Source organism: Astatotilapia calliptera, chromosome 18 (assembly GCF_900246225.1).
Source record: "Astatotilapia calliptera chromosome 18, fAstCal1.2, whole genome shotgun sequence".
NCBI lineage: Eukaryota > Metazoa > Chordata > Actinopteri > Cichliformes > Cichlidae > Astatotilapia > Astatotilapia calliptera.
This window is the reverse complement of record NC_039319.1, coordinates 14,340,157-14,364,464: the sequence shown is the minus strand read 5'-3', so window position 1 is coordinate 14,364,464 and position 24,308 is coordinate 14,340,157. Positions and strand designations below refer to the sequence as shown.

At 39.1% G+C, this 24,308-nt stretch overlaps 2 protein-coding genes across 2 annotated transcripts in view; both read left to right on the top strand.

Annotated features, from left to right (window-relative positions):
• Positions 1-2,077: 2,077 nt before the first annotated feature.
• Positions 2,078-8,791, top strand: atp6v0b (ATPase H+ transporting V0 subunit b). The gene is made up of 8 exons (XM_026150444.1): positions 2,078-2,546; positions 3,327-3,375; positions 5,138-5,221; positions 6,357-6,434; positions 6,616-6,685; positions 6,872-6,923; positions 7,920-8,110; positions 8,528-8,791. Exons 1-8 carry the CDS (start codon positions 2,462-2,464, stop codon positions 8,552-8,554), a joined length of 636 nt encoding a protein of 211 aa, XP_026006229.1. The 5' UTR covers positions 2,078-2,461; the 3' UTR covers positions 8,555-8,791.
• Positions 8,792-11,409: 2,618 nt separating this feature from the next.
• b4galt2 (UDP-Gal:betaGlcNAc beta 1,4- galactosyltransferase, polypeptide 2) overlaps positions 11,410-24,308 on the top strand; it is a 239,572-nt gene continuing 226,673 nt past the window's right edge. The window contains exon 1 of the mRNA XM_026148727.1: positions 11,410-11,875. The gene's annotated coding sequence lies outside the window, so the exon portion shown is untranslated. The remainder of the gene's footprint in view (positions 11,876-24,308) is intronic.

Here is a 24,308-nt window from a genome sequence, read left to right as displayed (position 1 = left end):
CCCTCTAGCCTCCTTCTCCATGGAGGGTACTGCCCCTTGTCGCTGTTCAACTTGAAATTAATGAAAAGGGAGAATCAGACTTCTGAATTGCTTTTGGCTCTGAGCTGTCAGTCACATGGAAAACTGGTTTATGGGGGATTTATTTTTTTTTTTGCTTCTTTTCATGTTGCTGAGAGACATGTTTGACATGACACACGTTATGTTATCACACATGCAAATGTCATTTTGTTATCAATGGTGTAGCTTCCCAAATCCTAGCTGTAGGCCTGCTTTGGTGGATTTTGTCATAAAAACATACTTGATGTGCAGTTCATTCATCTGCATTTTAATGAAGATGAGTCTATAAGAATAACAGATAAAGAACTGGTGGCTCATCACTAAAAAGAAGTTCAACATTAATTCAAAAACTCCACATAGAGATATAACAGTGCTTCAGTATTGCATTTTGATAGTTTTTTGAAGATGTATAGCTCAGCAAAAAAAAAGTATACAGATCAGTGAAAATGAAAGAAACAGTTCAAGAAAAATAGCTTTTATAGATAATGAGTAACGCAGTGTCATGGCATTTTCATTTGATGCAAGGTTATTGTTTTTCTTCTAAATTTCACAGTAGTTGAAAAAACAAACAAAAAAAGGATTACTAGGATTAACTTCAAAACTTCAAAACTTTCATTTAAGGCTTTGGTGATAGAGTGCTTCATACGTTCTTGTATACTATTGTATTTCAGCTGAAACACACAGGAAATCTTTTATACAGTTCTAAAAGGATGAGCAGACATACCTCAACAGAAATCTGGAGTATACTGAGAGTACACCGAGAGCGTCAAAGCACAGTGTCTAGCTTTCAAATAATGTAAGAATTAGTAATCTGTGACAGAACACTTGCAACAAGGCAGATAGTGCTTGCAAATAGAAATGTGTTTTATTTTATATACATATGCACAATACTGTATACAATTCTAATACGTTTGAAAGTCAGTATTTGGTATGGCCATGGTCATACCAAATACTGACTTGAGACATGGATCGAGCATCTCTCCCCTCTGGGGAGGCCAGTCCATGACTAATAGTGTTTCATTGTGTGGTTTTCAATCGAGGTATGTTTTTACTGCATTTGCAGTATGTTTAGGATCACTGCATTTCTGAACACTGAAAGTATTGACAATTTTATTTTTTGAGATGTTGCTACATAGTGGATGTGATGGTTCCTTTCTGCATTTATAATTACATCCAAGTCTGAAATATCTTCTTTTGTCCCCCAATTGTTTAGCTTCCTCAGTTTTTTTGCCATGCCAATATGTACCAAGTTTTCAGCCAATAGATCTTTGGGAATCACCTTGTCAGTGCCAATGAATATAAAACTGTGTTATATTTGGCATTTTTTGTAGATTCAACCTAAGAAATGTTGTACTTTTGCAACAGGCTGCTAGTAGCAAAGTGTGTGAATATGCAACTGTTAAATCTGTTCTTTGCTAAGTATCATGTGTGAATGAAACACCGGTTGGAGTTAAGTGTCATTTCGATGCCTGAATTATTTACAGGTTGGTGTTAAGTGGCTTAGCAAACAAACAAAGTTTCAAACAGGTAATGAATTAAAGAAAAAAGCCAACATGAAGTGTCTTACTGTTGTGTTTCCCTACCATGTGTCATGGGAACAGCTTCCCTGCCCCCTGGCCTTGATTTGATATCTTAAGTACTGCAAGAGGAAAAATATGTAACATTTATCCAAAACACAACTGCTCAACATGTTGGTCCCAAATCTCCCATAATTATTCAGATGATATCAGGTTATTACAAAGACCATAACATTTCCATCACAGCATTTTTGCACTTATTGAAAAATAATAGTGTCCCTCGTGGTCTAAGGATGAAGTTATTGTCTTGCACATGTCCTATCAAGTTAACTATATTTAATTATAGGATAAAAATGAACAGTCAAATAGACTTAGTATTGATTGGGTTTTTCCTTTATAAATCGTGTACACTGCAGTCTTATTGCCTTTGCGCCATATATATTTCAACAGTGACATCTTTCGGCCACTGTGCGCGCTGCAGTCAACACTCCGGTTTCGGATACTATCTTCGAGGATATTTAAACCTCTTTTGCCTTGGTTGGGTGTCGTTTTGTTTTATTTAACTCTATATTTGTGTAAGTTACGGTGGAATAATTACCGAGTAAATTCAACACAAAGAGTGCTTTAAACGCTTGTTTTAAAGCGACAGTGGGTAAAGTAAAAACGTAAGCGAACGCAGCCCTCCCTCCCTTCCTTCCTGGGTCACATGCTAGTCGAGCCGGATCAGCTGACATCACCCAGCTTCTCTTTTTGATTCTCTTCCTCCTCCATCGACTGATAGCGCTTCGTAAAACTGCATTATATCGCTACCTGGGCTGTACTGGCATCAGATTTGAAATTTGGGCCAAGTAGATCTTGCTGATCCAGCAGGTTAACCCGGTGGGTAGATGCTACTAGAGTGGATGATGAACGGACACGCCATTCTTTACACGGGGGTCACTTTGGCCTTCTGGAGCACCATACTAATCGTTGGTAAGGTTTTATTTTACAGGAAAATGCCTAATAATAGCTAAATGAATGAATGAAAATATATATTTCATGTAATTTGCAGTAATGGTCGTGTATTTAATCGTTGTCTCTTCGTGACATTGTGATTTTTTTTTTTGGTATGTTTGACAGCTGTACTTCAGGACCCGTCTAAATACTGGGATAGTCGATAGGTTAGTTAGCATATGGAAAAAATGGTTTACTAATGCATGATAAGAGGGATACATGAAAACCCAATTCGTTGTTGAATGTATTTTTAAAAATCGCTGTGTGCTCATATTATATAAACAACACGGTTTAAGTTAGCATCTGGCTAGCATGCTGTTAGCTAAGGGTAGTTAGCTTACAGCGTACTCTCATAACAGAAATTTTCAGAGGTTTTAACGTTGGATGTTAGTGATTGTATTTTATTTTTATTAGTGTCACACCTTGTATGATTTGGAAATATTTTACCATGCTTGGATCGCTTTTCTTATTTTAGTTTGAAGTCGTCTGTTTGCGCCGTGCTAAGGTTAGCTGTCTAGGTGTTTGTGTGTCCAGCTGACTGTGCTGGGTAGGAACTACAGTGGTTTTCACGTGAGTGTGAGTGGTCACACCGAAGCTGCAGCTTCTTTTAGAACAGAAGTGTGACTGTGTTTCACGCAACCTGCAAAACACAAGATTACTCATGCAGAAATACACACGGGTCGACTAAATGGCTCATCTTTAAAGTGTTACCGTGTTTTTCCCACATATGCCTAAAAATGACCGTCACTGTTTCCACAGGGATCTGCTACACTATATTTGACCTGGGATTCCGCTTTGATGTGGCATGGTAAGTATTCTTTGTACACAGCTGCTGTCTGGAGGTAAAGATTCATATATACTCTAAAATCATTAGTATCCGAGGGATAAAGTTAACGTGCCACACCATTTTTCTATAGGAAAGAGTTGTTGAAGGTAGGTTAAGAAGAGACGTGATGATCAGTTAGTAGCACTATGACTTAATGCTGAGGAAGAGCTGTACAGATGTTTGCTTTGTGACTGTTGATGGAGAATTATAGAGAAGGTCAGAGTGAGGTTCACTGTGGATCTCGAGAAAGCATATGATGGGATGCCAAGAGAGGAACTGTGTACTGCGTGAAGAAGTCAGGGTGGTGTAGAACATGTTTTAGGACAGCTAGACAGTGGTGAGGTGTGTCTGCTAGGAGTGACAGATGGCTAAGGTGGGATCAGGGATCCGCTCTGAGCTCCTCCTTGTCGCAGTGACAGATGAGATCAGACAAGAGTCTCTGCCGACTATGATGTTTGCATATGACATTGTGATGTGTAGTGAGAGTAGGTGGGGGTATGCTCTGGAGAGAAGAGGAATGAAGTTGAGTGGAAGCAAGACAGAATACATGTGAGTGTGAGTGAATGAGAGGGAGATGGGTGTAACGCTGAAGAGGTAACAAAGGTCAATGAGTTTAAATACCTGGGGTCAACCATACAAAGCCAATGGAGTGTACACAAGAGAGGTGAAGAAGAGAATGCAGAAAGGAGGAGGGCAGGAGTGTCAGAGGTGATTTGTGACAGAAGGATAGCAGCACGAATGAAAGGGAAGATTTACAAGATGGTAGTAAGACTTTCAATGGTGTATGGTTTCAAGATGGTTTTCACTTAAAAAAAAAAAAGAAGAAAAAAGACAGGTGGCAGAGTAGAAGATGTTAAGATTTTCATTGGGAGTGACCAGAATGGGCATGATTAGAAATGAGAGGACCAGCTCAGGTCAAGCAGTTTGGAGATGAAGTTAGAGAGGCAAGGCTGAGATGGTTTGAAAAAGGGGCAAATGGGGGGATATATTGCACAAAGGATGTTGACTATGTAGCTGCCAGGCAGGAGGAAAAGACGAAGATTTCATGGATGGAGACATGCAGAGGGCTGGTGTGACAGATGAGGGTCCTAGGGATAGGGTGAAATAGAGGCAGGTGATCCACCTAAATTGGGCAACTGAAAGAATTAAGAAAGTGATGATTTTTGACCTTGTTTGACATCTAGTCTGTTGTTTTAGTTATATTTTATAAGTGGTTCTACCAGGAAAAATATTATATTGACATTCTGGGTAATAAAAGTTATAAAACAGCACTGCCTTTCCCACATTGCACAATTGTAAATGTACAGAGACATGCCTTACAACATAAGCGAGTCTACGTTGCCTGTTTCCTCTTTGACAGATTCAGGGCCCGCCTTTTCCCTTTTTGCAGAGTGATAGTGAGGCACCAATCCGTTTCACTTGGCTGATCAGACATTTTCCAAGATAATTTGTATATGTTGAAAGTGAAAGTAACAGTGAATGTGTCACTGGAGACATTTTTGAGGTCTGTCTGTACTTTCCCCAAATAAATTTGGGATGTGAAAGAAACGCATGAAGTGGTTTCCATCTACTACTTGAAGAGGGCATAGCTTGGATTTATCCACTACAGGTATTTATTTTAACAGACTGTTGAGAAAAAGGTTAGAGTTTAAAACAGAGTGTACATCGTGTTTTTAAAAGGTATTGCAAACAATGATGTTGTTATAAAATTGAGGCTGAGTGAGCTTTACTTCTTTACTCGCAGGTTCCTGACAGAGACTTCTCCTTTCATGTGGGCCAATCTGGGCATTGGTTTGGCCATCTCGTTGTCTGTGGTGGGAGCTGCCTGGTAAGTAAGACTTCTTTAAGTGCATACTAGTATCCATGGCTGGCTATGTTTGATTACAAAACATGAGCATAATTTTACACAAAATGCCAAACTCTGTCAGTTGTCTTGTTTCAACATAAGAGGAGTAAAAAAAAAAAAAAAAGTGCTGTTCCCTAAAACCTTTGACCTTACTTTTTAAAACAACAGGTGTAAATGTAGAACTGTAAAATCTGAAACTGTGTGAAGTGAAAAATAGATGTTTGGACAAGTTTCTTGTTTTGTATTCAGAGTTTTCGATTGTGAAATAATAAATTGCAGAAATTACACATAAAATACCACATTCACCTACTTACACAGCACTTTATTTTATGGACTTTGCACACCTATATATTTCACACACTAACATTGATCCGTTTTTTCGGGGCAGTTTGCGGTTCGTTATCTTAAAGAAGAATTCAAAATGTAGACTAGAAGACTCGGGAATCGAACCACAGATCTTCTGAGAACTCTAACCGAATTCCTTTAAAGCAGATTTGGCTGAACAGCTGCAGGTAAAGGCCAGCTACAGCCAGTGGTCTGTGGGGAAAAACCGCCACCTGCCGATCCACAGGTTCCTGGATTACAAAATGATTCCTGTGTTTGCTTAATAATTTTGATTTACACACTGAATAACTTATCTCTTCTGCATGATTGTCCTACACATTCCTGTCATTTGGAATTAATGAGAAATACGTCGTCTTATTTGTTTTCACACATATTACCTACAAGTCTCTGGGCTGGCTGCTTATTTTGGATCAGTGTTCAGAAGATTTATTTTCATTTAATTGCCTACCTTGAGCTCCTTTTTATTGTTTAGTATTTTATCCCATTAGATGAAAAATGTGCTGCCACTGTGTGTTGAAACGGATCCTTTTTACCTTGTTTTTGCATCATTACAAGTCTCGAGTGCATTGAAAACCGTTTGGATCACAGAAGATGTGTATTTATACTATGTGTAAATGGGTCGTTTTAGAGTGAAGCTCAATAATGGTAGTCATTTAACTCATGCTGTGTTTTTATGCTTCTCCTGTTTCCATTTATACCAACTGTTGACTTTTCTGTAACATTAAAATGTTTTTGTAAGTGATGTTGTTTTTCTTTCCGCTTGTTTTCCTAGGGGGATCTACGTCACTGGCTCTAGCATTATTGGTGGTGGCGTCAAGGCTCCACGAATCAAAACCAAAAATTTGGTCAGGTAAGCCCCGTCAAAGAGAGCACTTGTCTGTTTTGTTCCCGTCAACAGCTGTACGTTGCTAAGAAGGGCATTCAGTGAATTATGGTTCCATCTAGCACCAGTAACATCAGTTTATTGCTGCAGGTCCAAAGCAGTGTTTTGCAGAGACGGTGACCCTTGCTTATTCTGTTTCTCCCCCCAGCATTATCTTCTGTGAAGCTGTTGCAATCTATGGAATCATCATGGCTATTGTCATCAGCAATATGGCCGAGGTAAGGAACACATTTTTGATGATTGAGGAAGCCTTTTTTTAAAAAATTCATAAATGATGCAAGGAAGCCTGCACAGAGGACAGCGACACCTTGAAATTAAGCTGCAGTTGTAAGAGACAAAAACAAGTGAAATGTCATTGTAGAGCCCGGAATAAGGATTCTGAAATGATTTATTTCGTCTTACAGAACTTCAGTGGAACGACTCCTGAGACTATTGGGGCACGAAACTACCAAGCTGGTAAGAAAAGAGACTCCTGACTGAAATAGGAAAATCTCACCTTTAATTCTAGGGTTTTAAAAATAAATAATAATAATAACAATAATAGAATTTCAGCCCTGTTTATACATAGGCCCCCATTTTCAGAGGCTCAAAATTAACTGGACTGACAAGCAGTCAGTGCCCAGGTGAGGCCTGTGCCCTTTTAATTTCATGAAGGATTAGGAGGACAAAAGATCCAGAGTTGATTTCAGGTGTTGACTTTGTATTTGGTTGCTGTTTACTGGAGATCTCAATATTCTGTTCAAAGAGAATCTATGCAAGCGAGGGTGTCATCATTAGGCTGAAAACAACCCCAAGCCAAAATAAACCTGTCATAGATGGAAAATTTTAGTGGGCAAATCTGCAATCTGGTTGAGTCTTAAAATTGGTAAATGGACTGGGTCTTATATAGTGCTTTTCTACTCTACCTGAGCAGTTTAAGCGCTTTTACACAACTTGTTCATTCACCCAATCACACCATCTAACATTCACACACGCAATCATACTCTGATGGATGCATCTTAGAGCAACATAGGGTTAGTATCTTGCCCAAGGATTTTTGGCATGCAGACTGGAGCAGACTGGGATCGAACTTCTGGTTAGTAGGTGACCTGCTCTACCACCTGAGTTACAGCACTGAGCCCAATGCACTGACCAGCTCAACGAAGGTCTCACAAGAATGATCGCAGAATTATTTCCATGTTTAAGATAAATGTTTACTGGTGTTACAGTCTACAATCCAGGCATACCTTTATGAATGTACAGAGAGTTTGCAACAAGGTGGAGGAACAGGAAGATCAGAAAACAACTAAAAGAGTCTGCACAGTTCTGGGGGAAAAGAATTCGTTGTACAGGTGAAACTAAGATGAAGGCCAATCAGATGAATGTGGTGATGTGAAACGACGACGATGTAGACGACTCCATTGTGAGTTACTCAGGTTGAACTGTGACTCATTTTGTTTTCTGTCCTATTAGGTTACTCCATGTTTGGAGCTGGTCTGACTGTGGGCTTTTCCAACCTCTTCTGTGGCATCTGTGTCGGCATCGTGGGCAGCGGAGCCGCTTTGGCAGATGCCCAGAACGCCAGCCTCTTCGTGAAGATCCTAATTGTGGAAATCTTTGGAAGTGCCATCGGCCTGTTTGGTGTCATTGTAGCTATTCTGCAGGTAAATACAGTTTTTTGCAAGCCTTTACCCTTCATCTTTTGCCTCACAGGAGAATAATGGCCACATAGCACAAACTGAAGTTTTTAATTTCACTTATTAATTATTTTAGGTCAGAAACTGTCAATCATCACAATCTTATCATTAAGTTTTATCGGTTTTAGCCTTGCTTTAATCTAAGCGAGGCTAAAACATCTTTTTCTAAATATGTGATAGAATTTCACGTTTTTTAAAAAAATTTTTTATTTCAGTTTACAATTTTTTTGCAAACTAAGTTTTTAGTTTAGTTTTGGTTTGTTATAACAATCTTTCCACAACATAGTTGTTTGGACAAAGGCCCAGATGTTGTTGCAGAGACTTAAAAAATTATAACTCTTTACAGTAAATGTTTATTAAAAACTGCTTTTTGTTTCTCCTCAGACGTCGAAAGTAAAGATGGGTGACTAGAATGTGCATTCAAACGCTGAGAAGACAGACGCTGGAACAAAACAAAAAAGATCGATTATTGTGTAAATACGTCGTAAATTATTTAAATGTCTCTATTTGCCTGGTATTTTTTTTTTTTTTAACTAACATCCATACAAGAGTTGGTACACCCATGCCCTGCTCTTAATTCTTAAGGGAAGAAGGAAAGTTGAAGAAAACAGCATATTTTGCATTTCATACCTTTTTTTTTTTTTTAAATAAAGAAAAATGAGTGAACTCTGTGATGATTTAGCCTGATGAGCAGTAGAAGTAAACGGGGCAGTCTGAGGAGTGGCTAGACGGACAGATTCACTCTGCATTTAAGGAGAGGTTTACACCGATAACTGTTTAATTTGCATCATTTTTATCTGACCGCTCTTGTTGAATGGTAGTTAAAAATTAGACTGGAGTATTTGAAAAACTGTGTGTGTGCGTGTGCGTGTGCGTGTGCGTGTGTGTGTGTGTGTGCGTGTGTGCGCGCGCGCAGGACATGTGATCTTTTTTTCCTGTGAAGCATGAGGATGTTTGTCATTGTGTTTGTAGCCTGGTCTGTCAGATCTGTTTCCTTTTTTTAAAATCTGTTCTTTGCTGATAGGCTGATGGTCCTAACCCACACAGCAGCCATAATACAGTATTTATCAGGCTTCCTGATCACTAAGGTTGGGTGGCTCAATGGGAGGTCAAATTTGGTCAAATCACATATAGATTTCCTGCAGTCTTTAAAAATGTAATGTTGAGTCTTGCGGTCGTATCCGGCAGCCAGAACTTCCCAATTGACTTCACTTTTATTAGAGTCGTGATCCTTTCCTGTAGTTGGATATAGTGTTTGCTTGAAGTAAAACAAAAGAAGAAGCTTATTGCTGTCCTAGTCAGTTACTAGAAAGGAAAGTAAAATCTTTACCACCATTAATACCCAGTTTTACCTTTTCCTGTGGTATTACTGTCATTTAACAAGGGTCCAAATCTCTGACTCTGTTATATTTGCTGATTCATAATAATAAAACATCCAAATTTTGCAGCCAAATCTTCATTTCATTGAAACTTTTCTTTTGAATGTTAGTTTTGTCTTGTGTGAAAATGTCAACTCTTCTCATTTATGTTCAACATTCCTTAAAGTTTCATTCATTTATGTTTTAAATCTCAGTTGTCTGTGGGTAGATGTTGAAAAGCAGCCTTTTGGGTGGTGTAAATGATTATTTTCTAAGCTACCAGTAACATAAAATTGAGTTTAGCCTAAAATGAGAAAATGCTGTAATGGTGGTGTGTGTGTGTGTGTGTGTGTGTGTGTGTGTGTGTGTGTGTGTGTGTGTGTGTGTGTGTGTGTGTGTGTGTGTGTGTGTAAACATAGCTTGAAAACGTCTTATGTTTTTGATCATCATTCCACAGAGCTGACAGACCATGGCTTTTTTGTGAATTGTCCTGTTTTTGGTTTTGGTTTCTTGAAATTTTCCCTCCACATACTCAAGAGTTCAAACACTGAAGTCTGGCCTCACAAAGGTGTCGGAGCAGTGAGATGGTCTTTGCTCTCATAAATGATAATAATCAGATGTGACTCCAAGATGCCTTTGGAGAACCAGGCTGTGTACCAAACCCCGGGCTTTCAGTGACTGTAGGTGGTACTGTGTGTACATTATGTTGACGTGATGGTGACTTGGAAAATAATTCATTTTTCAAAATTGTGTATAATAAAAACAGAATCAGATTTTTGTTTCTGCCTTCATAAATGTCCTTGAGGAAAATAAAATGAATCAATCGAGATCTCTGATGGCTTTTTCTGTGTTTGTCTTCATTAAATGTGAGCATATTGTCACCCAGGCCAATGAAAAGGCCGCTTTACTCTTTGCAGTTTGTACTTGTTTCCACTAGATGGCTCTGAAATCCACAGCATCTGCCGTGATAAAACAGCTGCTGAAAACTTTCTTGAGGAAATAGTTTTTTTTTTTGTCCTGTTAACGTCTCAGCTAAACATTAATATCCATCTTTCAGTTTGCGCAGTTGAAGAATAATGATTTCATCACAATGAAAGCCCTACAACCGTGGCGTAATATACTGTAATGTTTTAAACTTACAATCAGTTTGCTGACCTCTAAAATGTGCCCATCAAAGCTGATTTTGAAAATCTTCTCGGTAGTCTACCTCTGTTCCTGACATCTTCATCATCAACATATTTTGTCCAGTATATCCAATATCTCTCCCCAGCACATGTCCAAACCATCTCAGCTCTAAAAATGCCACCAAAGTCAAAAATAAGTAAACAAAATAAAGCACGATTACAAGTATGTAGCAACATTTTAAATAGATCATGTGGTCAATTAAAGTGTTTGAACACCACAATTTAAGTGTCAAAAAGAAGTAAAAGTGAAAAAATAGAGAGAAAAAACAAACAAACAACAACAAAGCAACCCATTAAACTTTGGATGTTTAGAGTTAAAGATAATCTTGTAAAAGGTCTCAATTAGGCTAAACGCAAGTGGGGCGGAGTTAGCCTGCCTGTAATTGTCTAGCCTTTACAACACTTTATTTTGTTCTATTTAAAGCTTGGATTTACCAATATTTATACGGTCATACCGAACTTGTAGAAAATGGGTTTAAAACAAATTTAAAGGGATTTTAGAAATATATTATTATTTTTACTTTAAGTATCTGTCTCTCTGTAAATTTAAATGTAGACTTTATCACTTTTTTGAACTTCCCTTGTATTGGGTATCGTTCAAAAAAATCTTACAATTATTATTTTGCTCATGACTGCAGCATACTAATAATAATAGCTGGCAAAAGCTGGATACTAAATTATCAGCTCGCCTTGTATCAGGAAAAAAAAGCGAAGGAAAACCCGGAGCGCGCAGGCTTCCGTAGGCAGCAGGAGCGAAAGGACCTGCTTGCTGCCACATCCTGAGAGCATCCTTTCTCTGCTTTCTTAACATCATCATCAAAACACAGCGGGATGACGGGAAATCACGAGCAGAGCATCTCTCTTCTTCCCGGTTTGCGGTAGAATATCGTCAGCGCTTGCGTTAACGTTTGACTAGCGTAATGCTACAACATGAAGCTTTTTCCCTGATGAAGAGCAGACATAATAGCCAGTCTGTGGGAAAACAGTGTAGTTATCCCGAGCAGAGTCGAGCTGAGCTTCTAGCTTTTTGTGTTTTCTTTTGTTCCCCAGATTTTTCAAACTAAATGCTTATTGAGAGTTTAAAAAATATTTTTTATTATTTTTTCTCTCTCCCTCGGATGATGTGAACAGTTTGTAGTGCTCCAGCAGAGAAGATGCACAGATACAAGTATCCGCCTGACAACATCAAGGTAGGTGCTCCATCTGCTTTCTGGGATGCATTGTTTCATAAAGCATCGTACACACGCTTTTTCCTTTGTTGCTATTTGCACACTTAATTCCGCATAATTCCTGCAGCTTTTCAACATTTCACTGAGTTTGTGGATATTGTGGAAATATTCTCGCAATGCAATGCTCCTTACCCCTCTTTTGTTATCATGCACATTCCCACAAACCAGAAGCATCTTTACACCCGCCATACTAGGCTTCATTGAGCCTCCCATCACTGATCTTCTACAGTAAATGAACCATCTCAGCATACAGCATTCCTGTTTAGTTGGATGGGCTCCGGAGCTCTAAAAATCCACTCTGAAAGTGCAATTTTTCGCAGAATTGCTGGTGCTGTTATAATAACATATCCTGCACTGGCAGCGTTACACTAGGGGAATGTGAGTGAGGAAGAGGAGGAGGGGGTGTCTTCATAGCTTAACTAGGCGTTTTACACAGAAGCACTGGACCTAGATTGTAATCCAGTCTGACATCTCTCTCATGTATGACACGGTGTCACTTTAGTGCTGCTGTTACAGACCGTATACTAGCCAATGAAGTACAAGTACCACAACTGCAGTATTTGTACTTTTTAGTACTTGTTTTGGTGCTGTATATTTAGGCTTTAGAAGTACTTATTTTTAAATCATGTTCAGTTTAGTGTACAAGTAACACATGTACTTGACCTCAGGGCTATTTTCATTAATTAATCTGCTATTTTATTCTTGGATAAACAACACGTTAAAATGTCAGAACGAAGTTAGATTTGTCAACCATGATTTCTTCACACCCAAAGTGCTGTTACATAATAAACATAATGTCTACTGAGTAAATAATTTACAAATATTTTATGTGTTATATTTTAAAAGAAAGCTTGAAAGTCACGTCATGCAGACAGTTTCCGCAAAGCTGTTTTGGCGGAGCACTTGTATACAGGGAGTGCAGAATTATTAGGCAAATGAGTATTTTGTCCACATCATCCTCTTCATGCATGTTGTCTTACTCCAAGCTGTATAGGATTGAAAGCCTACTACCAATTAAGCATATTAGGTGATGTGCATCTCTGTAATGAGAAGGGGTGTGGTCTAATGACATCAACACCCTATATCAGGCGTGCATAATTATTAGGCAACGTCCTTTCCTTTGGCAAAATGGGCCAAAAGAAGGACTTGACAGGCTCAGAAAAGTCAAAAATAGTGAGATATCTTGCAGAGGGATGCAGCAGTCTCAAAATTGCAAAGCTTCTGAAGCGTGATCATCGAACAATCAAGCGTTTCATTCAAAATAGTCAACAGGGTCGCAAGAAGCGTGTGGAAAAACCAAGGCACAACATAACTGCCCATGAACTGAGAGAAGTCAAGCGTGCAGCTGCCAAGATGCCACTTGCCACCAGTTTGGCCATATTTCAGAGCTGCAACATCACTGGAGTGCCCAAAAGCACAAGGTGTGCAATACTCAGAGACATGGCCAAGGTAAGAAAGGCTGAAAGACGACCACCACTGAACAAGACACACAAGCTGAAACGTCAAGACTGGGCCAAGAAATATCTCAAGACTGATTTTTCTAAGGTTTTATGGACTGATGAAATGAGAGTGAGTCTTGATGGGCCAGATGGATGGGCCCGTGGCTGGATTGGTAAAGGGCAGAGAGCTCCAGTCCGACTCAGACGCCAGCAAGGTGGAGGTGGAGTACTGGTTTGGGCTGGTATCATCAAAGATGAGCTTGTGGGGCCTTTTCGGGTTGAGGATGGAGTCGAGCTCAACTCCCAGTCCTACTGCCAGTTTCTGGAAGACACCTTCTTCAAGCAGTGGTACAGGAAGAAGTCTGCATCCTTCAAGAAAAACATGATTTTCATGCAGGACAGTGCTCCATCACACGCGTCCAAGTACTCCACAGCGTGGCTGGCAAGAAAGGGTATAAAAGAAGAAAAACTAATGACATGGCCACCTTGTTCACCTGATCTGAACCCCATTGAGAACCTGTGGTCCATCATCAAATGTGAGATTTACAAGGAGAGAAAACAGTACACCTCTCTGAACAGTGTCTGGGAGGCTGTGGTTGCTGCTGCACGCAATGTTGATGGTGAACAGATCAAAACACTGACAGAATCCATGGATGGCAGGCTTTTGAGTGTCCTTGCAAAGAAAGGTGGCTATATTGGTCGCTGATTTGTTTTTGTTTTGTTTTTGAATGTCAGAAATGTATATTTGTGAATGTGGAGATGTTATATTGGTTTCACTGGTAAAAACAAATAATTGAAATGGGTATATATTTGTTTTTTGTTAAGTTGCCTAATAATTATGCACAGTAATAGTCACCTGCACACACAGATATCCCCCTAAAATAGCTAAAACTAAAAACAAACTAAAAACTACTTCCAAAAACATTCAGCTTTGATATTAATGAGTTTTTTGGGTTCATTGAGAACATGGTTGTTGTTCAATAATAAAATTATTCCTCAAAAATACAACTTGCCTAATAATTCTGCACTCCCTGTAGAGTAGAATTATCCCTTTGAGCAGTAGTTTCTCATTGTTTTGTGAAAGCATCTTTTGACCCTCGGAGTGAGCCTGTGACTTCACTCAAGGCTTATCTGATGGCAGAGAGGGGACTGTGGCACAGGGACGTTTAATTACACCGGACAGGGTTTTCTATGTCTCCACCCTCAGGATATGAAGATGTAAACAGCAGAGTAGTTATTTAGCAAATGTCAGAGATTAATCAAGAGGGTCAGCTTCTTTTTACTACTACAATATGAATATGAAGTATGCATTCATACAACTGGTTATTTTTTTGGTAGCAGGCATCTCTACTGCACACACACACACACACACACACACACACACACACACACACACACACACACACACACACACACACACACACACACACACACACACACACACACACACACCTTAATCAGCAATGGGATAGCATTTCCTGTCCAATGGTGCGTCAGAAAGAACAAAGCGATCAGGTTCAACATGAGGTTGTTTTTTTTTCTTGAAACGCCTAAAAAACAAGAACATTTTGAGCCACTGTTTTACCAGGTTGATAAGTTAAAGTGAATTAATTTATTTGTCACAAACATAGGTAATGTACACATAATAATAAGTAGATTACTTTCTCAAACAGCTGACAAACAAATATCCTAATATCTAGAAAAATCAACCCTTTTGATTTCTTTATCCAGGCACACACAAAAGAGGGGGGAGGACTAAATCGTACTTGTATGTGTGTTGAATCAGCAGAAACTATATTAAGTAAGAAAATAAGCAATAACAATTATTTGCAAGCATCCCTGCCTGAGAGCATCATTCCACTGTATGGTGAGCTGTTACCTGCTGCTTGATTTTTGTGTTTTCCTTTTTATGTAAATAGACTTTTCTTTGATAAACTGATGCAGAAAAAGTTGCAAATTGATGCATAAAATTCACCTCAGCGCAGGAAATGAAGTGTGTGATGCTCAGACATCCCCACTTTTGTCAGCACCAGTTATTCATCATTAGTGGCTGAATAAGTCAGCTGAATAGGCAAAATGGAATTAAGTCCTAGCATTTGCTTGATAGTTTATACTTTCTAAAACCTTTTTTATGGTTTTACTACCTCTTTAGAGTTTTTTTTACAGGTGTAAAAACTATTAACGGGAAGATTAAAAAGATACATTTGCGATTGTTTAAATTGCCAGGTCCCAGATTTCGTCCGAATCTGTTCAACCTAAACAGGTGACATGGTGTCGACAGGTGATCGGATTTTCTTGTGTATCTGTTTCCTGAGTCCAGAGTAACATTTACTTTCAGACTCTTGCTTGATTTCTTATGTATATTTTATATATAAAAGGCATTTTTCTTTTCAGTCAAGAGCCTCTTGTTAGCCTCGCTGGCTGCGGCACGTTGCATCACTGTTACAGTGTTTGGATCAGCCTTGCGTAAACACTCCAAGTTTTTCTATTTTTTTTTATTTTTTAATGTCCCGTCCTGCGTAAAGGAATTTGCGTCTGTTTCCAGGAATGGACAATAAGCAGGTTACGCTGCCACAGATAAACTTAATCCTTACTGTCCCTTACAGAAACTCTACAGAATGAAGCAGTGAAGAGCGGGCAGCTTGTTTCACATTGGTAACCTCTGGTTCACTCGTTATCTTCACCTTTCCGATTCTGGCGACCTTAACAGCGACTGCTACTGATTCATTTTTCTGATCGCCCTTTCATGTTGGGATTTGTTGTCATGGGAACTAATCAGGCCATTCCTGAGTTGCCGAAGGGGGGAATTCAGAGTGTGTGTGTGTGTGGTGTCGTTTGTGGTCTATTTTTTTTATCATTTTTTCTTTAGGGAGTAAAGTAAAGGTTAAGTTATCATCTTTAATTTATTATTAAGTATTATCTTCTGTTATATTCAGCCTGTGAGGACAGCACTGTTTGCACAAGTGTCCCTGTGGACTGAGAGGGTGTTAATATCATTAAATCACAGTGTCCTCAGTCTCAGATATGATCGCTGACCATATTTTTTTTTTGCAGAGTTTCTTGCATTTCTTGTCATTTAATATACGGCACAAATTGCTCCGCTTAACCATGGGTGGACAGTGCTGCTGTTTCAGTGAACACTTTGACCTTTTAGGGAGGTGCTTGGCTGGTTGCTCGGCAACCTTACAAAAATGCTCTGGAACAAAAAATAATACTGCAATTAGAGATTAGAAAAGAAACGTTTGTGCAGATTAAACAAAACCCAAATAACTCTCAAATATATATTTATATTTTTGATGATTTTGAATATTTATTCAAGTATTTTTCTAAATGATCTTCCGAAGTATTATTTCCGGCTAAAACTGTCTCTTTCTCTTCTATCACAACCAGTTTCACTGTGCTGAGATGCACTACCCGCGCTGTTGATTCCATTTAAATCAAACTCCTGTTTGTTTTTACCCTTGATGTGATTTATTTGGACAGATATGAACATGCTAATCAGATTTGGGTGTGGACCAAAACAACTGCATCGAGACCCTTTGGAAGAGGTGGTCTTGGTCCTGTTCCCAATAAAGCGGTTCTTTTACAGTGAGAATATAATCTCAAATCCGACCCAACTAGTAGGCGCAGCAACTAGCCTGCTGCGTACAGTTTTCCCTAAAGTATATCCCAGATAAATCCATATGTTTGCAATACCTTTTCTATTCTGCAGAGTATTCTAAAATTCCGTCTTCCTGTACTTACTTTTGTTCCTCATCTGGCTAATATGCAAAGTGAATGTTCTTACGTTGTTTTTAGTGATACATTTTGGTTTGCTAGGGGTTTTCTTGGAGTTTTGTCCGTGCAAAGATAATAAAGGTGTATGTGTGGAACTGTCCAACTATGGAGACATAGTTCTGGACTCTTTGACTCTTTACTTTTTGGTTTTAGAAGTAAAGAAGCTTCTCGGATGAGAGGTGATCTTCAAAAAACCTAAAGAAGTTCAGATGCCATGCATGACAGAAAGCATACTGTATGATGCATGCACTCTGGTTGAATAGTCTGTTGTTTTGGTGTTGTAAAGATGATAAGAGAAAAAGTTGAAATTGTGTAAGACTGCACTGTTCAGTTTTGTACTTGCACTTTGCATTTGACTGTATGACATATAAAAGTTTTATTTTTGAGGACTAGGTGTCTGGTTGTCCTGATGGATTATGGTCTCTGGAGATTAACTATGGTGAGAGTGCTTTTAGTTCAGTTTGGCTTCCCATTATTGTATTGATTTTAAAATTGTTATCAGATTTGTGTTTAATTTCATTTGCTTGGGTATAGTTTCTTGTTACACAGACAAGTATGACTGGAGAGTTGGCCTCTTACCTCAGATCTCCGTAATGAATGCATGTATGGGGAGCATGCATCATTTCAAAACGAGAAAAAAAAAGAAGAAGACAATGGTGCTTCTTCCTTCTGCTGCCTTGATTTTAAAATAGAACTTAATTTAATTGTAATTTTGCAGAGATGCTAGATTGTCTCTTCTCTTTCCTGTATAACTTTCTGCGTTGCTGGTTGTTTGTGTGTTTGAAATAGTGTGCTGTATATGTGTCGGATATAGTAATGACTGACATGGAGACAGGTGAGCCATTTTAGAAAAAAGAAACTAAATACTTACAAAGAACAGCAGACTAAAGGAGAAAAAAGTCAAACAGAGCCAAAAGAGCAAATGTTATGATTCCATGTCTTTTTTTAGCTGTTCTCCTGATATTCTTCCACTTATGGTCACTAGTTATGGGACTCCAAACCAGTCATTACCCAAAAGCTCAAAGTGTAGCAAGAAAATCCCCCCTCACCACTGTGCCACCACAATCATCCCGATTTGTTGATGCAAGGAAGGCTTGACCTGTGCTTTCATGTTGTCGCCATCCAAATGTTGCAGCAGAGATTGAGACTCAACCTGGCAACATTTTCACTCTTCTGTTGTTCAATTTTGATGAGCCAGTGGGAATTACAGTCTCAGTTTCCTGTTGTTAACTGGCAGGACTGGCATGGTGTGGTCTTTTCTGCTGTAGCCAATCTGCTTCAAGGTACAATGTGTTGTGTGTTCAAAGATGCTTTTCCCCAGCACACATGCCATGTGGCCCACAGCGAGCAGCCCACAGAATCCTCTCTTGGGGGCCCAGAAAGACAAAACTGCTCTGGACACTGGGGTAGCCTATATGGGCAAGTCCATATTGGGTTTGCCCAAAGGAACTCCATGTAGGTAAAAGGGTAAAAGGAAAGATTCTTATATAGAACTTTTATACTCTACATGAACACTCAAAGTACTTTATACAACATGTGTCATTCACCCACTCACACAAGCAGTATCGTGCTTTCTGTCTACCATTGAAACTCCAGTGAACACATTAAGAGCAACTCAGGGTTCAGTATCTTGCCCAGGGATACTTTGGCATGCAGACTGGAACAGCTAGGGATAAAACTGCCAACCTTCCAATTGGTAGAGGACCTGCTCTATCTCCCCCGCCCACACAGCCCAACAGCTTACTCACAAATGCCCAATGTAGACCCCAATGGGCATTTTTACTTGCTCTCCATACCTTGGTCATAAAATATGGTTATTTATGTTACTGTTGCCTTTCCGTCAGCTCAAAGGAGTCTGTCCATTCAGTGTCAACCCGGCATTTTCACCCAGAGACCTGCTGTTATCTGGATATTTTCTCTTTTCCGGATTATTCTCTGTAAACTCTGGATATGGCTCTGTGGGACAATCCCAGTAGATCAGACCAGCTCAGACCAGCCCATCTGGCACTTACAACTATGCCGCGTTCAAAATCACTTAAATCACCTTTGTTTCCCATTCTGATACTCAGTTTGAACTTAAGCAAGTCGTCTTCACAATGTCTACATACCTAATGCATTGAGTTGCTGCCATGTGATCGGCTGATTAGAGATTTACATGAACAAGCTGATGAGCAGGTGTTTCTTACAAAGTGGCCACCGACTGTCTGTAACGATACCCTATAGTGTTTGAAGAACGACTGTGTTATGCAGTAACTAACAACAGATCTCCTTTCACTTAGTTTCTTAGGTTTATCCTTTCCTTCTGTTCAGTGTGACTACAGACTCTGTTGTTTGTACATGTTGTTTTCTTTTGCACTTAAAAAGAATAAACACCGCTTTTCAAATTGTTTACAAAATCCAAACACCCAAGGACACAGGTTGATTGGAAAGTGGTGGCCTTAAGCCAAAAGTCCCACTGATGTTTTAAGCCAAAAAGACACTCATTTAAGTAAACTGTCTTTAAACACCCCCCCCCTCACCAAATCCTCATCTCACTCCTTCTGCCCACAATCCCTCTCACAGTGAAGCTTTCCTTCCGCTGAAGCACTTCATTTATTTCTTTGCTCTGTTGCCAAATGAGCAGCTGGATCAGACAGTGAGGGGGGGAAGAAGACAGAGAAAGATGATGGAGAGGGAGAGAGAGGGAGAGAAAGAGAGGGAGATGATGATGTTTCCAATGTTGTCCATGCATTGTAACTACAGACGGGGCTTTGTTGTATTTGCATAATGCGGGTGCAGCCCTGCCTGCTGAGAAACAGTGAAAAGCAGCATCAAATACTTTTTCCCACTGTGATATCTCATTGATTCCTCTGTTGCTTGTCAATTTCATCTGGAAAAACAAATTTACGAATATATGAGCAGGAGTGGACCTTTAAAACAAAGCGGCGCGCTTGTTCTTCGATGGGAGACAGCAGGAAGAGGAGCAGAGAGGCAATGTGATATCAGACTTTTAAACAGTTCAGCCTCCTTGAGATCAGAGACAGCTGAGAGGCAATTTAATATCCGCATGGGCAGAGCTGAGAAGAGGAAGTTTTAGACAAGAGAACACTAGAGTTTTGTTCTGATTTGGTCGGCTTTTATTCCCCTCTGTTCGACCTCGTCCCACTCAGCTTCTTTCATCTTGTTCTCTCTTTTTTTTAATATATATTTACCGGATCTGTTTGTTCTGTTTTGTTTTTGTTGTAGCCGCAATTTATTTTCCGCTCCAAGTAAAACTAAAAATCTCATTGTCACAATATTAAAATAGCTGATACTGATCCATCGTTCTCTATTCCATAATCTCAAATTGCTAATTCTACATTAGGCAGCAAGGATGCTTTAGCATCACTTTACTTAGAGGTTCTGTCAATAGCTTTATTTATTTATTTATTGAGGTGAAACTTAGCAGGGTAGATATCCATCCCTCCATTTATGGACTTTATTACATCTCTCCTAGGAGAAAAGCCAGGATACACCTGGACAGGTCCTCCAGGGACAGCCTGTCTGCCTGCAGGGAGCTCTGTTGTCAGATGGAGGCAGTGTATGTGGTACAGCCGGTCTTTGGGCCACTCTTACTCGTGTTGTTGTTGATCTGTCAGCCACCAGCTGAGAAAAGCAAAGTTAGAACGTACAAAGTGCAGAAGTAAAACTGAGTGTCAAAAACAATGAAAAGTACCCACTGCAATCACTGTCTGTGTTTTCCATACTCTATTTTTTTGTCTTTAAAGTTTATTTTGCGGTTCTCCCGTTGCTGGTGAACTCTACTATCGCTATTCCTGTGAGGCGACAGTGCTAACCACTTTAACCTTTGCCACCAGGCTAAATGTAATTTTTGTTCCACCATTAGAAAAAAATAAATAATATATGAGGCAAGGATTTGAGAAGTGCACAGCCTTAGGATTAAATTTAATTAATGGATGCTTAACGTTTAGCCAAAGATGTGGCCTTGCTCTTGGTACCTCCCTGGTTGATGTTGGGTGGCAGGTGAGATTAAGGTAATGCCTACCACCTACCATAAAACATAATGCGTGGCCCAAACAACTGAGGAAAAACTCAATAGTGCACGGGCGAGAGTGAAACACAGCCTGGGTGGAAATATCCTCCTATTTTCTTAAGTGGATTGCGATTAAATTAGGTAAAGACAGTGCAGTCATCTTCTTAGGATGATTTGCATTTATTGTCACTATCCCAATTATTTATTTTTTATTCAGCACCTCTTAGTGTTTCATATTGATTGTAAATTTAGCTGTAAATTTCTGGCTTTCCTCTCAGCTTCAGCTGTGTGAAAACCTGCTAAATTAAGATGGTGAACATGGTGAACTTTTATTTAACCTATTAAGATCGCCACTGTGAGCACATTAGCAAGCTGATGTTGTCATTTAGCTCACAGCGTGACAGCTTCTGCAGCCTTACACAGCCACTAGTGTAGTTGTATTATGGAGAGCTGGATACTGTATGCCAAAGATAAGGCCAATACTTTTGTGCCTTCTGTGTTTATTTTGGAGTTGAGTGGCCTACTGCAGCCTCCCACTGGATTTCACTCAGTCTGTAGACTAGGCACAGGGGAGGTTATTAAAAAAAAAGCCATAACACAAGATTAAAAGCTGATGTTGTTTACAGTTATAGGTGTGCTTCACAACTTTCACAAACTAAATATTTTTTCTTTTTATATTTTTATTACATAGGTAATAAAAAGATGTTGGTCTGGAGGGGATTGTTATTGCTTTGTATAGTGCGAGTGGCTAAAGAAAGACTGGTAAAGTTTTAGAGATAGTTGATACTAGAGGGTAGATAATGAGACAGCTGATATAGTTCAGAAGTCTTGAGACACTCCTCATTTCTTTATATTTTGCTACCAAGGAGCAAGCTTTCTTGTTTTGTTTTGTTTTTTGTTCCTTTCTGAAGGTCTATCAAGGTTTTTTAAGTGTTGTGTCTATACACAACAGAAAACTTAGCAAAGAACCATTTTTACATTATATACATACATTATATACATTACACACATACACTGTATTTTACACTATTCTTGAGTCGAGGAAGATGATACAGTCTGACAGGAATGCAAAAGGGTTTTTAGACCAACAAGATGATACCCAACGATGTATTAGCCAAACGCGCGGCATATTTTAGCTTTGTGTGCAGTGTGTCGTTAAAAAATCTGAGGAAACTAGACAAGTGGAAGACAAAAGAAGAAGTGCTGAGACTAAAAGGCTATCTATTATGTACAGCAGGTGAACAGTTTTTGAAAGTCTTGTCTGTAAGAAATGGAAAAAAAGAATCCAACAAAGACCTGATGCAGGACCTGAGAGATGCATCTGACCCTTCAGTTGATCCAACTATTGCTCACTGAAGTCTCATCAGTGGAAGGGTGGCTGTCAAGAAGCCATTGTTAAGGAAGGGAAATGGGGACAATAGGCTGAGTTATGCCAAATTACGCAAGAACTGAATTGAAAATCAAGGCAACATGTCTGATTGAGTGATAAATTTAAAAATTAGAAATATTTGGTCCAATCATTATCAATATATATGGAGAGAGTGACAACTGTGAGGATCTACAGTAAAACATGGTGGAGCCTCTGTTTGATTTAAGGCTGTATTTCAGCCTGTGGTGTTAGGGACATGTCGAAATTATTGGAATTACAAAGACAGCAAAGTACCATCAGATCCCAAACACAATGTAGTGAAAGTATACCTGGATAGAAAAACACCCAGTAGATTGCCGACCCTTAATCTCGGTCACTCTCTCGAAGCTCTAAAACTTCACTCCTCGCCTTTCGTAGTGTGTTTCGTAATCGCAGGTAAAAATAGAGGCCTACATATTTGCAACAATAAACATCTGTCAAAGTGACACACAACACTGTATAAGTCATGAAGAACTGTCTTTATAAACCTAGCTCAGGCTAGACACTATTGTCAGTCCTACCTTCAGGCAGGAGAACTTCGTGATTGTATGACAGCTTGTGCATTAATAATGTAAGTCACATTTGAGCCTGGAGTTATCACAACCATAAGGTGGGTCAACTGTAGAGTTCTCATGTGACATTGTTCTGCTGCAGGCAGAGAAATATTCTCTTTACCTTTTATTTTCTATTAAAAACACAGTTTCAATGAAAAGATCATAAACATACAGACACAGTGTTTTCATTTTGTGAATGACTTGATTTAATTAACGGCTGAGTAGTTGCAGCACTTTACTTCAGGGTTAGCAGTATACTTGTGAATTGATGATTATGATTTTCCTGTAGTTACATCTTTGACTATTTAATCTGCTACATGTCAAATAACAGGCTTCCTGAGAATAGAAAAGATGATGCCTGATGTGTAATAACATTGTAATTTCACCTCTTGTTTTTTTAGAAAATTAACAAAAAGTATAAGAAAAGTGTATTATTATCATTATTTTGGTCATTTGTTTGTGTTTTTTTCAGGAGTAATGTTACTATGTTGATGAAGAAGTTAATGACGCGCTGATTGTGGATGTATTTTTCCACTTATGATTCACTTTAGATTCGCCTACCTTTAGATTGTTTTCTTTTTGTTATGTCACTCATGAGGGACGCAGTATGTGAGATGAACTCTGTGAACTTAAACTGAATGAACTTTGCTGATGAACACCGAAAGGTCATTGCTGTGTTGACGTGGAGTGGCTGATTCACCCATGATGCTTTGTCCTTTCCCATCGTGACAGTGAGGTTGAAGCTCAGTCACTGAGCTTACGTGCTCTCAGACAAACTGGGTTTGACTGGCTACTTGATCCTTTGATAAAACTGAAAGTGACCTTTAACGTGTGCACATGTCGGTTTTTTCACTAACGATGCTCAAAAATCAGCTTGAGAGGGTTTGAAATGGACAGAACCATACACAAAAAGGCTGAACTGAAGTGAGAAGTTGAACGGTACCACTCCTCGTTTTAGTTGTCTCATGTCTGCAGTCGGGTTGTCACCATAATAGAATTTCAAACTTGATACTAATCCTTAAGACGCAGCATAATGTTTTGATACCATGTTGTTATTAAGATAGTGGCTAATGTTAATGATAAAACAACAATGTGGGGGTTAGTCTCATTTAACAGAAGGATACAATTATTTGTTTTGAAGAAAGTTTCTCATAAGGTCCCAGATTGAGGCTGGATTATGGTTCTGTCAGCTACTAGAACTAGA

What these genes read in the sequence shown, in the direction of transcription:
- atp6v0b (XM_026150444.1), top strand. Translation starts at nt 2,462, where the DNA reads ATGCTACTAGAGTGGATGATGAACGGACACGCCATTCTTTACACGGGG. An exon ending in AAAACCAAAAATTTGGTCAG is followed by an intron (nt 6,435 to 6,615) that starts GTAAGCCCCGTC and finishes TTCTCCCCCCAG; the next exon opens with CATTATCTTCTGTGAAGCTG. An exon ending in GGCACGAAACTACCAAGCTG is followed by an intron (nt 6,924 to 7,919) that starts GTAAGAAAAGAG and finishes CTGTCCTATTAG; the next exon opens with GTTACTCCATGTTTGGAGCT.